At 38.2% G+C, this 15,766-nt stretch overlaps 1 protein-coding gene across 2 annotated transcripts in view; it reads left to right on the forward strand.

Annotated features, from left to right (window-relative positions):
- The window catches only part of ESR2 (estrogen receptor 2), a 73,943-nt gene that overhangs the window by 42,556 nt on the left and 15,621 nt on the right, over positions 1-15,766 (forward strand). For both annotated transcript variants that reach the window (XM_087922319.1, XM_087922318.1), the window contains 3 exons: positions 3,179-3,478; positions 11,646-11,784; positions 12,509-12,642. In XM_087922319.1, coding sequence (XP_087778445.1) covers positions 3,179-3,478; positions 11,646-11,784; positions 12,509-12,642 — 573 coding nt within the window. The remainder of the gene's footprint in view (positions 1-3,178; positions 3,479-11,645; positions 11,785-12,508; positions 12,643-15,766) is intronic.

Below are 15,766 nucleotides of genomic sequence, written 5' to 3' on the forward strand. Positions count from 1 at the left end.
ATATGCCTTGGTTTTCCAGGTCAATTTTATATTTGGGGTTTCTTAGGATGGATGCTATTTTTCTGTCTGTTTTGAAGGCAGTCTTGATGTGATGCCTGTGTAGTATCTTATCTGTAGTACCTCTTATGTAGGGCAGGACAGCTGTTCCATAGGTCTGTTCATCTTCTAGGTCTTCATTATGTCTCATTGTGTTTTTGTGGATCAGGCCTGTGATTTTGCTTTTGTGGAAGCCATTAGCTGTCAATACTTTAGTCAGGGTGCATAGTTCAGGCTTTATGTGTGTCTTGTCTGCCAGGCGTTTGGTTCTGGCGATTAGTGTTTTGGCCACGGAGTTTATCTGTCCTGTGTGGTGGTGGGATTGGGTGTTGAGGTAGCAGTTGGGGTGTGTTTTCTTCTGGTATATGGTGTGTCCTAGTGTGCCATCTGTTTTTTTGTAGATTAGTACATCTAGGAATGATAGTTGTTTGTTTGTTTCCGTTTCCATGGTGAATTTGATTTTGGGGGTGTGTGCTGTTTAGGTGTGTTAGGAAATTGTTTAGGTTTTCTTTTCCATGGGGCCAAATAATTCGAATCCAGAGCCCTAGCCAATGCCATCCACAAACCTAAAGTATGGCTAATGACACATTTGTCATTGTCGATGACACGTTTGTTATTTGGCCCCATGGAAAAGAAAACCTTAAAAGTCTTCAGTGATGAAGCACCCACACCTTCTGAACTCAAGCCATTGCATTGGTTAATTGTTCTCAACAATCGTAGATAAGGACCTGCTACTAAATTTCAGCCACAGAACTTTGCAGTAGGAGTAACTTTCTTTCCTCCAATGCTTGTCTCAGGAGTAAATCAGCAACACTTGTTCTGCCTCAGTATCTGCATTTTATATTTTCCTCACTCTGTTTGTCTTTTAACGAGAGTAGTAGCACAGGCTTCTCCACTTGCAGAAAAAAATCAGTTGGCAGGAGGGGTATTTAAACTTACTTTTAGTAACAGTCCCAAGTGCTGTGAATAGGTAGTTGTAGGCCAGAAGATGGTGGACCACAGGAAAGTGATGGATAGAAGCAAAGGCCATGAATCTTCTCATATTTCTCTGCCTTGAAACCTGTCCTTCCTCTCTTTTCCAGCGTGCACAGCAGCAATCATGTCCCTGACTGAGAATCTTAAAAATGTAGGGCTATTGTGTTTGAAATTCCCCTTCAGCTTCCATTTAACACCCCCACTCACCCACCAAATCTCCCTAGGCTTCACAGAGAGCTGCCTCACTGATGCAGTTCCAAGCAAGGCTGAGGAAGATATGAGGAATGGTCTATGGCTACCTGCTGTTTGAATCAGAGTAAATGTCTTGGATGGAAACTCCTGCTGAGCTCCATGTGGATGCCAGGAAATATTTGTTTGCTGTCCAGTCAGATCAGCAGCTAGTTTTCTGGCTATACCATACAGTATTTTGCAAAGTGAGTCACTGTTCTTAGAAAGGTTGATAAACTATGTTTGAGCTGATTCAATTTCTATTGTATTTATGGATAACTTTAAATGCCAAGACAGAAACTGTGGTGGTATCTATAAATTTAGCTTGATTAAGCCATGGAAACTTTGACAGTTGGCAATTTTTTGGATTGAACATATAAATGGCAGCAGAAACATACAAGCAAGTATTTGAAGAATCAGATCCAGTTTCAGAATGTGTGTGTCAGGGGTGGGATGCTACTGGTTCTGCCCGGCTCTATAGAACTGGTAGCTCTGAAGAGCAGCAGACACCAAACCTGTGCTCTGTGTCTGCTATTATTTGGCCCACCTGCCTGCCTAGGCTTTTACTTGTCCTTTATTTCCTGCTTTTTCAACCTCAGCTGCTTTGCACGGCACAGCTGAGGTTGGAAAAGCAGTAAAAACCTGGTGCAAAGCGTAATCACCGAACCCGTAATAACACTGGTTGAATCCCACCCCTGGTGTGTGTGTGTGAGAGGCGGGGGGAGGGAAGGAGGGAGGGAGGGAGGGAGACACACAGAGACAGATAATAGAATTGTATATCTAGTTAACAAGTTTCAGGATCAAGAAAAAAGAGAAAATTAGATAATAGAAGTTTTAATGATGCAGTTGTTGATCATCTGCTGGGGAGGGGATGGAGTCTATGTATAGGATGACCGTGTTGTGGGATCTGCTATACTAGGGCATACTGATTATGGAAGAATGACATGGAACTGAGAAATTGAGCCATTGTTCTCAGAACTAAATCAAGATTTCATTATGCTGAACTAGACTTATATTGTGCCTTCATTCTAGTAAATTCACAACATCTTTCTGCATCATGCAGACTCTTTATGTGGATGTTATGTTTATCTAGAATTCAGAAAATAAAATTGATTTAGAGCCAAACTAATTGCTTGGCTTCCTACCATCTATCTGGGATTCTGATTTCCAATCATCTCCTCTCTTGTTGCCAGAGCTCTTTACTGATAATAAATGTATCATACCAGAGTATCAAGGTCTATAGTAAGAAACTTCTGTGAGCCAGATTTGTCCCCCAAGTCCTCTTTCAATAGCTTCCAAAGTCCTCCCAAACCAGAAGCAACACAAGACTCCAATAAGATTAACACCTATTTTATTTTTTACTGTTTTTATTTTTGATTACCACACTGCTAAAAGTCCTTGGAGGCTGATTTTTTTTAAAAAAAACATTTGATGTAAAAATGTTGCTTTGTTTAGATTGATGGATACATCAAACCCATCACTAACTTGTTTACTTCATGGTGCAGAATAGAGGATCACTTGGTGTTTTATTTCCCATTTCAATTTCCATTTATTTATTTGTTGTTTGTTTCTTTATTTATTCAGTCATTCAATTTCTATAGCTGCCCAACTCAACCAAATGACTCTGGACAGCTTACAATTCTAAAATGATAAAACAACATAAACAATAAGAACATTACAACTGTAAAAAAAGTTAATGTTTGCTATAGTTTTGCTAGTTGAACTGGATATCACAAATCCTTTCTCTGATCTGGGTATAGGGATTGGATGTATGCAAAGTAAGCTGGAAATTGCTCACCGGAATTTTCCAACATGGATTTGGTACACTTTTGGAACATTAGCAACCAACTCTTCTTATACCATTTAGGTACACATGTATAATTAATCTGGTGGTTGAGTTACTGGAATATTAAATTAGGTCCATTTTTCAAAATTTCAGGTTCAAGAAGAGAGCGTTGTGGGTATCGTATTGTTCGCCGTCATCGCAATCCAGAAGATTTGGTGAATTGTGTAGGCAAAGGGAAAAAGAATAATGAAAGCATCATCCAAGCAAAAGAAACCTTGGGCAATGAAATAAGCCCAGAACAGTTTGTCTCCATATTACTTGAAGCTGAACCACCAAATGTGTTGGTGAGTCACCCCAACAGGCCGTTTACAGAAGCTTCCATGATGATGTCCTTGACGAAACTTGCAGACAAAGAATTGGTCCATATGATTGGCTGGGCGAAAAAAATCCCTGGTAAGGAATTTGAAAACTCCTGTGTTTTAGAGTGGAGCTTGTGCTAAATGACATTTGAAATGTAAGTATGTATAAAAAGTATAAATATTTTTTAAACAAAACTTAGGGCCTACAATGAGAAAAATATATCAAGGATTGCATTATTGTTTGGCAATACAACCTCAGTAAGGCCATTGTTTGGAGCAAAAGGAGAAACATAGAATATAAGGTTTCACAGGATCATGATAGTTTAATCCCCAGCCCAGGATAGGCATAAGCTACTGCAACATCCCTGACAAAACCATCCAGCCAGTGGTGGGATTCAATTTTTTTTACTATCAGTTCTGTGTGTGTGGCTTGGTGGGTGTGGCATGGCTTGATGGGCGTGGCTTCGTGGGCATGGCAGGGGAAGGATACTGTAAAATCTCCACTCCCTCCCTACTCCTGGGGAAGGTTACTCCATTCCCTCCCTACCCCACTAACCTGCTTTCCAGCTCCATTCTCCTGTGCAGGGCAACAAAAGAAGACCAAGCCGATCAGCTGGGACTCAGGAGGCAGAGAATAGATGGGGGCAGGGCAAGTCAGAGGTGGTATTTGCTGGTTCTCTGAACTACTCAAAATTTCTGCTACCGGTTCTCCAGAACTGGTCATAACCTGCTAAATATCACCTCTGCATCCAGCATATTTAAACATCCCCAGCACAGGTGACTGACCAATTTCCAAGACGTTCAAAGCTTTTTTTTGTTCAGCCTTTTTCTCTCAAGTTCAACCAAATTTATTGTCTCATAATTTAAACCCACTATTTCTTGCCTTTCCCTATCTTCTGGACCAACTCTGAAAAATTCTGGACCATGTTCTATATCGGGATCCCCAATCCCCAGGCTGAGGCCTACAATCGGGCCTTGAGCCATTTGGAACGGGCCGTAGAAGTGGTGAGAGAGCATGTGTGCATCGCCACATGTGTGGCCACTGCTTGGCCAGTGAGCAAATAAATTTCACCTGTGTGTGAAGTCCATCTGCATGAGTGGCAGGCCTGTGTGCCCACTGTTCGTGCAAATGGAGGTGTACATGTGTACACCTGCCATTCACGTGGACTCATCCCCTCCCCTCTGCCAGTCCACAAAGCCAGAAAAGTTGGGGAACTCTGTTCTATATGAAACTCTTCAAATATTTGAGGAAACTATCATGTCTCCTGGCAATCTCTGCCCCAGGATAACCATACTCAACACTTCCAAACATTCTGAGGCTTTTCTTTCTAGCATCCTTATCATTTGTTGCTCTCTTCTGGGAATGATGTGCTTGCCACTCCCTTTCCTAAAATGCGGTGCCCAGAATTGAATGCAATATTCTAGGTGCAGCCTAATTAAAGCAGAATAGTGAGGAACAAGGACTTTTATTCAACATTATATTTGTGCTGATACAGTATAGAACTGCATTTGCTGGGGTTTTTTTTTTTTTTTGCAACTGCACCACATTGTGGGTAATATTCAGCTTATGAGTCACCCATATACTTTTTGTATTGTATCCTTTCATATTCATACCTCTGATTTTTCCCAATGCAAATAGAGGATTTTTGCATTTATTATTGTGGAAATTTAATTTTGCTAGACTTTGCCCAAAGTATCAGTTTGTCAAGATCCTTTTCTAAAGCAGTATTTCTCAATCTTAGCAACTTTAAGATATGTGGACTAGTCAATAATCTGATCTAATCTTTCATTTCAAGTATTTTCCTCACTTTTCCTGGCTGTATCTTTGGACAAGTAGACCTGAGAAATACTATTTATGCTCCAAGTCTGCATTGGCTGTTTTGGCAGCTGCAGCCTATGTAAGTGCCTGTCCACTAGGATTCCTAAATCCCTCTCACAGTTACTGCTCTTGAGCCAGGTACCAACTGTTCTATACTGCGCATTTGGTTCTTCTTGCCTAAATGTAAAATCTTCCCACTGAATTGGATTTTGTTGAATAAGATGCAGTGATATATTTGGCCCTTTTTGTTCCCCAAGGCAACTTGGGCTCCCCTGAGGTTTGTTGTTTAATTTTAGCATTTCACTTACAACCCAGGTTCCTATTTTGGAAAAGCTTTTACTCATTTGTATTAAAAACTTGAATTTTTCAATTGCCATTTTTAGACAGCTGTGACTTCCCAGTGTGACTCAGGAAATTATCTAGATAACAAGTGGCTTTTTCTATCATTTGTATCTGTGTGATTCTTCCTCCTTGATTTTTAACCATGTACTTTATTCAGCGTTTAAGGTTTTCTTTTCCTCTATAAAGAATATTACTTTCAATTGGTCCATTATGACTGGTGCTGCTTTTAGCTTACTTAAAAGCCCTGGTTAGCTAGTTTGGTGGGGTTTGGTTTTTACATTTTTAAAGTAGAAGTAATCCCAGCTCTATGAGAAACATAGCTGTAGTTAAATAATAACTTAAAAATAAGATAGTTTGACTTCTTTTTGTTGTAACAACATTAGAAGTAAGGGATAGGGAAGAAACAAAAAAGCCCCCAAATTAGACACAATTTTAAAATCATGAGATCTTCAGGTATGAATACATACAAACTCCCATGCTTGATATTGCTGGCATCATATATGGATACATAAATCTGAAGCTCTTAATGTATTGACAGATAAAGAATAGTTTATTATTTAGCAGCAATTATTAACAAGACAGGATTTACGTAAGTGGAAGTCATTTTTTTTCTTTAAGACTTATAAATAGAATAGAATAACAGAGTTGGCAGGGACCTTGGAGGTCTTCTAGTCCAACCCCCTGCCTAGGCAGGAAACCCTACACCACTTCAGACAAATGGTTATCCAATCTCTTCATAAAAACTTCCAGTGTTGGAGCATTCACAACTTCTGGATGCAAGTTGTTCCACTGATTAATTGCTCTAACTGTTTAGAAAATTTGTTCTTAGTTCTAAGTTGTTTCTCTCCTTGATTAGTTTCCACCCATTGTTTCTTGTATGTATGACTGTATGACTGTAACTTTGTCGCTTGTATCCTTACGATTTATATTGATTGTTTCCTAGTATGATTTGATTGCTTATTGTACCCTATGACTATTATTAAGTGTTGTACCTTATGATTCTTGACAAATGTATCTTTTCTTTTATGTATACTGAGAGTATTTGCATCAAGACAAATTCCTTGTGTGTCCAACCGCACTTGGCCAATAAAGAATTCTATTCTATTCTATTGTCCTGCCCTCGGGTGCTTTGGAGAATAGTTTGACTCCCTCTCTTATCCCTTATCCTCATCCTCCCTTATCCTCATTCAATTTGCAGATACTGGATGTACCTTGAATCTGCAGATGGCTCCCATTTATATATGGGTTGGACCATTTTCATTGTATGTTGTGAGGAAGGTTTAATTCAACATATAGTAATGAAGTCAATAGCTAGAACTGTTGTAGTCCAGACTGAATAAATAAAAGCTCTACCAAAGAACAGTGGCATTATAAACTAAAAAGTTGAGAAGGGCTTTTAAGCCATCAAGTCCAACCTTCTTCTCAGAAAAAAAGATTTCCATTAAAGCAGGGGTCTCCAATCTTGGCAACTTTAAGACTTGCAGACTTCAACTCCCAGAATTCCTCAGCCAGCTTTGCTGGCTGAGGAACTCTGGGAGTTGAAGTCCACAAGTCTTAAAGTTGCCAAGGTTGGAGACCCCTGCATTAAAGCATCCTGACAGGTGGCTATACAATTTCTACAGGCACAAGTAAACCTCCATTACAACAATCCACTTCTGGAATAAGTTACAACGGCACTGAAAAAAGTGGCTTCTCATAGTTACAACTTTTGCAGCATCTCCATGATCATGTGATCAAAATTCAGGTGCTTGGCAACTAGTTTATATTTATGAGCTTCTCTGTGTCCCAAGCTCATGTGATTACCTTTTGCGATCTTCTGACAAGGAAAGTCAACAGGGAAGCCAGTTTCACTTAACAATTGAGGCATTAATTTATCAACTGCAATGATCCACTGGCAAGAAAGGTTTTAAAATGGGGCAAAGCTCACTTAACAAATGTATCACTTGACAACAGAAATTTTGGGCTCAGTTGTAGTCATAAGTGCAGGACTACCTATATTGTATTCTACATATATTTGATGTTATTTACAGTATAATCTACTCCAATCCTAGTACAGAATGGGCAGGAGTCAACAAAAGGCCAAACATATGATTTAAAGAACTGAAATATGAAGACAATTAAACCAACTGTATTTTGGTTCTATTGTCAAACTGTTATAGTCAGAAGACTCTCCTAGCATTCTACCATAATCAGTTCAGCATGGTGCCACAGCCACACAACTTTACAATTAGGATACAAAGACACTAATGCTTCAGATATTACTCCAATAATGCCTAATATTGGTGACATTTACATACGTAGATTTTGATTTCAATAATCTGAGCACAGTTAATAAAATGTACCTAAAATTTTTCCTGAATGTTTTTTTAAATAAATTTTTTTAAAAGTTTAACAGATTTTACAGCTGGAAAAACAAAATATATAAGTGGGGAAGGGGGGGGAGTTAAAAAATGAAGGACAGTTTGCACAAAAACAATACAGTAACCTGTTGCCTAATGCTTTTCATTAAAAGTCTTCAATGAAATTTGGAGGTATTGATATACTTGAATAGGAGTCCTGATGATAGTAATTGTACTTTGATCATTGAAGAATTTTAGACATTTGCACTCAGCTGGGAAATGAATCCATTTTCACTTTTGATTACTTTCCCTGCTTATTTTGTCACTCACAGTGATAGAGGTAGAATGTGTGTAATTCTGCTGCCTCTCCAATTCAATCCATTTTTGTAGTAAATGCAGTTGTTATTTTTTTCTTCTCACTTGAAAAAACCCTCCTTTAACTTGGATCCAAATATATTCACATTTAGAATAGCACTTTGAAAGAAATGTGGCATAATGTAATCATGACTAACTGAACTTCTGCTGATTTTGATAAGTCTACCACAGCCATGACTAAGCCAACAAACCCCTTTTTTTAACAAGCATTTGTCTTCATCAATATTGTTTCTTTCGATTCAGAGTGGTCTGTTTTCCTTATTAATCTGACTCTCAGGAAAAATACTAGCTAAATTCAATCTGTAAAATCAAACTGCCATTATATTGTAGGATACATCTGTGGTGTGAGAAAGTTGGAAGACAGAATAGAAGTGTGATCATCTTAAAAAACTGATACTGCAGATATTAACATAAACCTTTTAAATCTGGATAAATGTTCACGCAATATTCCATTTACAAAATAGAGATGAATAACCTTTTTACGAAAACAGAATGCATTTCTTCTTTGAATAGAGTGTCAAGGTAAAGGTGTTGGATTTAAATAAAATAAATAAATAAATAAATTCAACACAAGAGTAGAGTTGTTGTCCACACATTTAGGAGTTTTAATATTTTATCTCAATAACATTTATAATTTGGTGGCAAGTTTTGAGAGATTTTGAGCACCCAAAGGTTTTGGAAGATCTTGAACTAACTTACAACATGATAAAAATCTGCAAGAAAAAGCACAAATTAGTTTAATATTAAGAAACCCACAAGGGCTAAAAAGGGGGAAAAATCTAATTATACAAATGCTGTTTATATTTATTTATTAAAATGTTATATATCTGGCTCTGGGCAGCCCAGATTTTTTAAATTTAGTGTTATACAAGTAGATTTCAAATATATATTTTTCTAAGAATATATTTCTAAACATATGCTATATTAAAAATGCATGTAATATTCCTTTTGGTACTTAATTTTTTTATTAATTGGGAACCACACTGTAACATTTGAAAAGTAGAACATCAGAAGGATAATTGTGATCTCATTAGCCAAAAGCTGTAGATTAGATTAAATCCCATTGAAATATAAGCAGAAAAGCCACTTCCAACCTTCAGAAATGTAGCAATGTATAAACTGAAGCAAGCTAGCCAGTAAGTAGTAAATAAAGCAATAAAATAAATAAAGGAAGTGATAAATAAAATAAACACTGTAGAGTTCTTGGTGCTTACATCTTTCTACCATCTCATTTAATAAGAATCACTTCCTACCAGAGCACATTTTCTTTAATGAAAGAAAGCAGTGGGGTTTCATTGCATATTCTTATGTATAAATTATTATAACCTCCTTCTTCTCTTTCTCTTCCTTTTCTCTTAAAAATAACAACACTTTTTCATTTCTACCATGACCTTCTGAAGAGAATGGTTGATTTTTCCATAAGGCTTTACTTTTAGTGCCAGCTAGAATAGAAGACTGCAGCTGATACATTTCTAGCTAATTTGTATGGCTCCTGGTTTTAAGAATATAAGAAGGGCTGTAGCACAGATCACGGATGCAGGATTGTGGTGTTCCCCATCCATGAATTTTCTAAATACAGGTAATCCTCGAGTTACGACCACAGCGGAGCCCAAAATGTATGTTGCTAAGGGAAACATTAGTTCAGTGAGTTTTGCCCCATTTTAGGACCTTTCTTGCCACAGTTGTTAAGAGAATCACTGCATTTGTTAAGTTAGCAACACAATTGTTAAGTGAATCTGATTTCCCCATTGACTTCGCTTGTCAGAAGTTCGCAAAAGGGGATCATCACATGACTGCAACTGTCATAAATGTGAACCAATTGCCAAGCATCTGAATTTTGATCACATGATCACAGAGATGCTGCAACAGTCATAAATGTGAAAAATGGTGATGTCACTTTTTTTCAGTGCCATTGTAACTTTGAACAGTCACTAAATGAACTGTTGTAAGTCTAGGACTACCTGTATTACTAGGGAAGTTCTACTTAGTGGAAAGTGTTGGAGATTCCCCTGAAGGCTGATTAATCTGATTCTAAAATACATAAAATGTTGAGTCCTCAATTGAGTGGTAGGAAAAGAAATGGGAAGTGAAGGCAAAACAGGGAAATCCCTGTTCAGGTCATAGATGAAGGATGAAATATAATTTTGTGGTTTACACCATTTCAGACAAATGGTTATCCAACATCTTTTTAAAAACTTCCAGTGTTGGAGCATTCACAACTTCTGGAGGCAGGTTTTTCCACTGATTAATTGTTCTAACTGTCAGGAAATCCCTCTTTAATTCTAAGTTGCTTCTCTCCTTGATTAGTTTCCATCCATCTCTTTTTGTTCTGCCTTCAGATGCTTTGGAGAATAGCTCAACTCCCTCTTCTTTGTGGCAGCCCCTGAGATATTTGAACACTGCTATCATGTCTTCCCTAGTTCTTCTTTTCATTAGACTAGACATACCCAGTTCCTGCAACTGTTTATTTATTTATTTGATTTGATTTGTCAATTGCTTACAAGATAATAGGTATAAGTATAAACATAGTTATGAATATATGGATACATATAAGAAAAATAAAAGAAACAATAGGACAGGGACGGTAGGCACCTTGGTGCACTTATGCACGCCCCCTACAGACCACTTAGGAAAGGGGTGAGGTCAATAGTAGATAGTCTAAGGTTAAAGTTTTTGGGTTTGGGGAAGAAACCACATAGTCAGGTAGAGTATTCCAGACACTGACCACTCTGTTGCTGAAGTCGTATTTCCTGCAATCAAATTTGGTGCGGTTAACCATGAGTTTGTATCTACTGTGTGCTCTTGTATTGTTATGGTTGTTCTTCATATGTTTTAGCTCCAGTCCCCTAATCAACTTTGTTGCTCTAAATATTACTTTAAATATGTTCCATCAATTAAACAATGTTACCCTTTGGGATCTGGGATCTTTATTGTCGGAGAACCATTATGTCATTTAGGAAATTGTTAAAGACCTGGTGGTCCTTTTAGGCCTTGGGCACAGGATGATTGTAGTTATGGTTGGTTTAGCCTTGCTGTTTTGTTCTTCAGGTTATTGTTTTTACAAAATCTTAACATATCTTGTAGAATCCTTTGCAATAAGCATCCAGAATGTATTTATTTAATAATAAATCACATTTATAAAGCCAAACTCCATATGTCTGTCACCCAGTATGGATCGTAGATGAAGGAAGGAAGGATCCACCACTCAGAATCAACAGTTGACAAACTTCTAAGAATTTAGGTCATGGATTTTCTAATTTCAAGTGAATCAAGAAGATAACTTTGAACTTTTAAGATTTTACTTTGTTCTGGAGACAGGGAAGGTGTACGTATTTGGATATTCATGATGTAAATATGCCTTCTTTCCTTTCCCCCTTCTTTTAAAGGCTTTGTAGAACTGAGTCTATATGATCAAGTAAGGCTTTTGGAAAGCTGTTGGTTGGAAGTATTAATGGTGGGTCTAATGTGGAGATCCATTGATCACCCAGGGAAGCTCATATTTGCACCAGATCTCGTGCTTGACAGGTGAGAAATAAGTATTGCTAGACTTGCACGTATGTTTGGAAGCTAAGATTTAAGATTAACAAGCAAACACAATCTTTTACTCTACTTAGGAAGGCCCAAATATTTTCTCCTGCATGAACTATCATGGTTAACGTTCAGTTCACCCCGCCCATCACCTCCTGCAGGTTTACCTGCAATGATATTAAAAGAAGCTCCACCAATTCCTGAACAAGTGTTCAGCTGGAGTTAACTGGAAAGGCTACAGACAGTATTTTGTAGCAATCTAGTGTTGGGCAATTTTTTATAGCCGCAAACCATTTTTTAACTATTGTTTTTTCAGATTGCAAGAAACTGTGGGGGTGTGTGTACCGTTGTTATTTCACTAGTCAAAACAAGGCTGGAATTTTTGGTCATTCTAGAAATATGTGTGGGATGTTAGGTTGAATGAAATATAGTTATTTTCGGAGGAGGTTTTAAGTATCAGAGCAGCAAGACAGAAAGAGAAAGAAAGTTAAAAGCATATGATCATGAGTGAGATTGTAATGAAGGTATGATTTCATCTTTTATAAAATGAACAAAGATTGTGTTCAACACTTGCACTTAATGCTTCAAATATGCACAGTGTACATAAAATATGAAGCATTTAATAGAGGCAAAATGTGACTACATGTTGGAATGAAATGCAGTATTTTGATGGAATGCCTGCTTTGTATGTCAAGTAATACTCTGACTATTTTCAAAATAGGGATGAGGGAAAATGTGTAGAAGGAATTTTGGAAATCTTTGACATGCTCTTGGCAACAACTTCAAGGCTTCGAGAGCTGAAATTGCAGCACAAAGAATATCTCTGTGTCAAGGCGATGATTCTTCTCAATTCCAGTGAGTAGAAGTTTCAGTTATGTCAAGCTATTGAGACAAAAAGTTGGGTTGTGGTAAGAAAAATTTCAGAGGACGCAAGAGCTGTTAAGGTGAATGAAATAAAAACAACCAAAGTGCTTTCCCCTTCTTTAGAGTATAATGGTTTTATACCTAAGACCTAGGTCACTATATTGTGCTATTCTGCATGATTTTGTGTGCACGCCCAACTGTTTTCCTAGGTTTTTCTATGGAATTAAGTTTGTATATTCCAGATCAGTGTTTATCCACCCTCTCTGGGGGCTATTCCTTTGATTGACCCCTAAATACAGGATCTGATGATCAAATTGAGCAAGTTACTTCTTACATTAAAAAACAAGGGTGTTAAAACGTATTTCTTCCTTTTAAATTGGTGTCTCATGTTGTGCGCACATGTGTATGTGTGGTTCATACAAGCTGTCTCTCTGCCATTATCAAAAACAATAGAGGACTTTTATCACTATCAGTTGCATTGGAGAGAAGGGGGTTCCTTTACAACCCAACTAGCACATGAATCAGTAATGTTGTCTTGAGAGACTAATCATCATAATAAACTCAAGTGCCTGTCTGGTAGAAATGCTTCTAAAAGCTTTGAAAACATATTTGTAGTAAAAAAATAATAATTTAAGAACCTTTAGGAAGCTCTCATTGAAAGCAGGCAAATTTCAAAACCTTTTAAATGTTATCTGAATTATGAATATAATATTTATTTTGGTTTACTTTTTAAATTATTTATGGCGCTATCCTGAATTCACATGAGCCACTGTTTTTCTATTTAAAACTTACATAGAGTATTGGCATTTTCAGAGAAGAGCCGTTTTCTTCACAACTGCTTAGTCAATTTAGCTAATTAGCTAAACTAATTTAACTGAAAATAATCACCATTAGTATTTTTAGGATGTTGTAAACTATTTTTTTTGCTCTAAGGCATTTGTCTTGGACACTTCAATGTGAAACAGTATAATGGTCAAAGAAAAGATTGGATAACCAACTACATTGAGAAGGAAATAAAGAAACTGACAAAATGAATATAAGCTGCATAGTAAGCAGAGTTGTACATTCTTAAAGCCTTTCCATACTGTGTGTTGCCATTTATGAACTGCAAATAAATCCTGCTATGCTGATTTCATGCTTGCTTGCCTTCATGGCTTTTATCTCATGATTGTTTGGTTTCCTATTGTCTCTCCAATTGCACACAATATTTTGCAAGATGAACTGGGTTTTCCAAGGATTAAAAAAAAGGGGGGGGGGAATAGATGGGCGTTGGCATAAAGCAGCCAATCAATGTTCATGTCTTCTACTTAACTACTGTGTTTATTACCCTACCCATGTGCCACTGCTCTGTATTTTCAATAATAGCTCTTCTATCTTTCTTCACAAAGAACAGAAGCATAGCCATTTCTAATATTTCTTCTCTCTGTATATGCACAATCCATATGATCCTTGAGGAAGATGGACAGTCTAAAAACATGAAATATAAAAGAATGAAAAATGTGTACTGGAGGGTCAGTTTATAAAATATATCTTCTGATGGGGCAGCTTCAAGAGTAGTTAAATCTTTTTTTTGAAACTGTTAACAAATGCAGAGAAGACAAGGAGGAAAAACATTGATGGCATATCAGCAAGCTACCAAAACACTGTTCCAAGAGGAACAGTGGTTATCTGCTTATCTTCCCCGGCCCACTGGTTGGTGACTACTGCTCTGGGCAATGATATTAGTAAGCTACCAAAATGCTGTTTTTGAACTGGTTTTGTTTAGTTTACCTTAGTTTAGTTTAGTTTAGTTTACTTTATTGTCATTGTACCTTGTACAATGAAATCAAACACCATCTTCAGTGCACACCATGACCATGAAAATAAACACAAACGCACATCCTTCCCACTCCACACATTGAACCGAAAACCCGCAACACCACACCAACACTGCACTATACAGTAGAATTCAACAGAGCTACTGCTCTGAGATAGAAGCTGTTTTTCAGCTTATTTGTTTTTATTGTTCTGTACCGTCTGCCAGATGGTAATAGTTCAAAAAAAGGATGTCCAGGATGAGATGGATCTTTGAGAATGTTTTGAACTTTCTGAAGGCAGCGGGAGCTATAAAGCTCTTCCACAGTGGGGAGCAGGCAACGAATGATCTTCTAGGCCAGGGGTCATCAACCTTTTGGACCTCAGGGAACTCACCAAAATCCCACGGACCAGAGACCCTGGGAAAATCCTAAAAAAAGTCTGCAGGAAAACTCCCCACCCCAGTTTCCTACCAATTGATTATACTTTATTTGGGATTGCAGGATACCATCTCCAGCTCCATTCTCAGAGGGAGAGAGAGAGAGACTTTTGACTTCATGCAAGGAAAGCAGCAGAAACAGCAGAAGTCTTTCTTTTTCTCCCCCAAACTCAGCCAGAAATGAGTCTTTGTGAGACTTGTTGTGCCAGTGCAGCCTCTTGGAGCAGGATACCTTGCAGGGTCCCAAAGACTGATTTCTGGGGAGTTTGGGGGAGAGAAAGAACGACTTTTGTTGCTTTCCCTGCATGTAGCCAAAAGCAGAAGAAGAAAGAAGCAGAAAGAAGCAGCCCCGTGGCCAGGCCAGGTGCATGGGGCGAGTGGGGCAAGTTCCCCCCTCTGCCCTTTCCCCCCCTCCCCTCACTACCTCGTGTTGTTTGCAATGCAAGCACCGCAAGCCTTGTGTTCCCATGGGCCATGGGCAGTGCAGCCTGGATTAATTGCTTTGGTAGGTGCTTTGGGGTGACATTGCTCATCCCCAGCCCACTGGTTGGCGACCACTGTTCTGGGCAATGATGTTAACCCTCTGGAGTGCTGTCCTATCTGCCACTGTGCAATTGGCAAACCATACAGAGGTGCAGTAAGTTAAGATACTCTATGGTGCAGCGGTAGACTGCACCAGCAGTTTTTCATTCAGTTGTTGTTTTCTGAGAAGTCTCAGGTAGTATAATCTCTGCTGGGCTCTTTTGACTAGTGCTGCAATGTGAGCACCCCAGGTCAGGTCCTCTTTTGTGGTAACACCTAGAAACTTAAAATTGGCCACTTGCTCTCTGTCTCCATTGATAAGCAAGGGCTGGATGTCTGATCTGCTTCTTCTATAGTCCA

Source organism: Pseudonaja textilis, chromosome 1 (assembly GCF_049901715.1).
Source record: "Pseudonaja textilis isolate UNSWEBS1 chromosome 1, rPseTex1.2, whole genome shotgun sequence".
In the NCBI taxonomy this organism is placed as follows: Eukaryota; Metazoa; Chordata; class Lepidosauria; order Squamata; family Elapidae; genus Pseudonaja; species Pseudonaja textilis.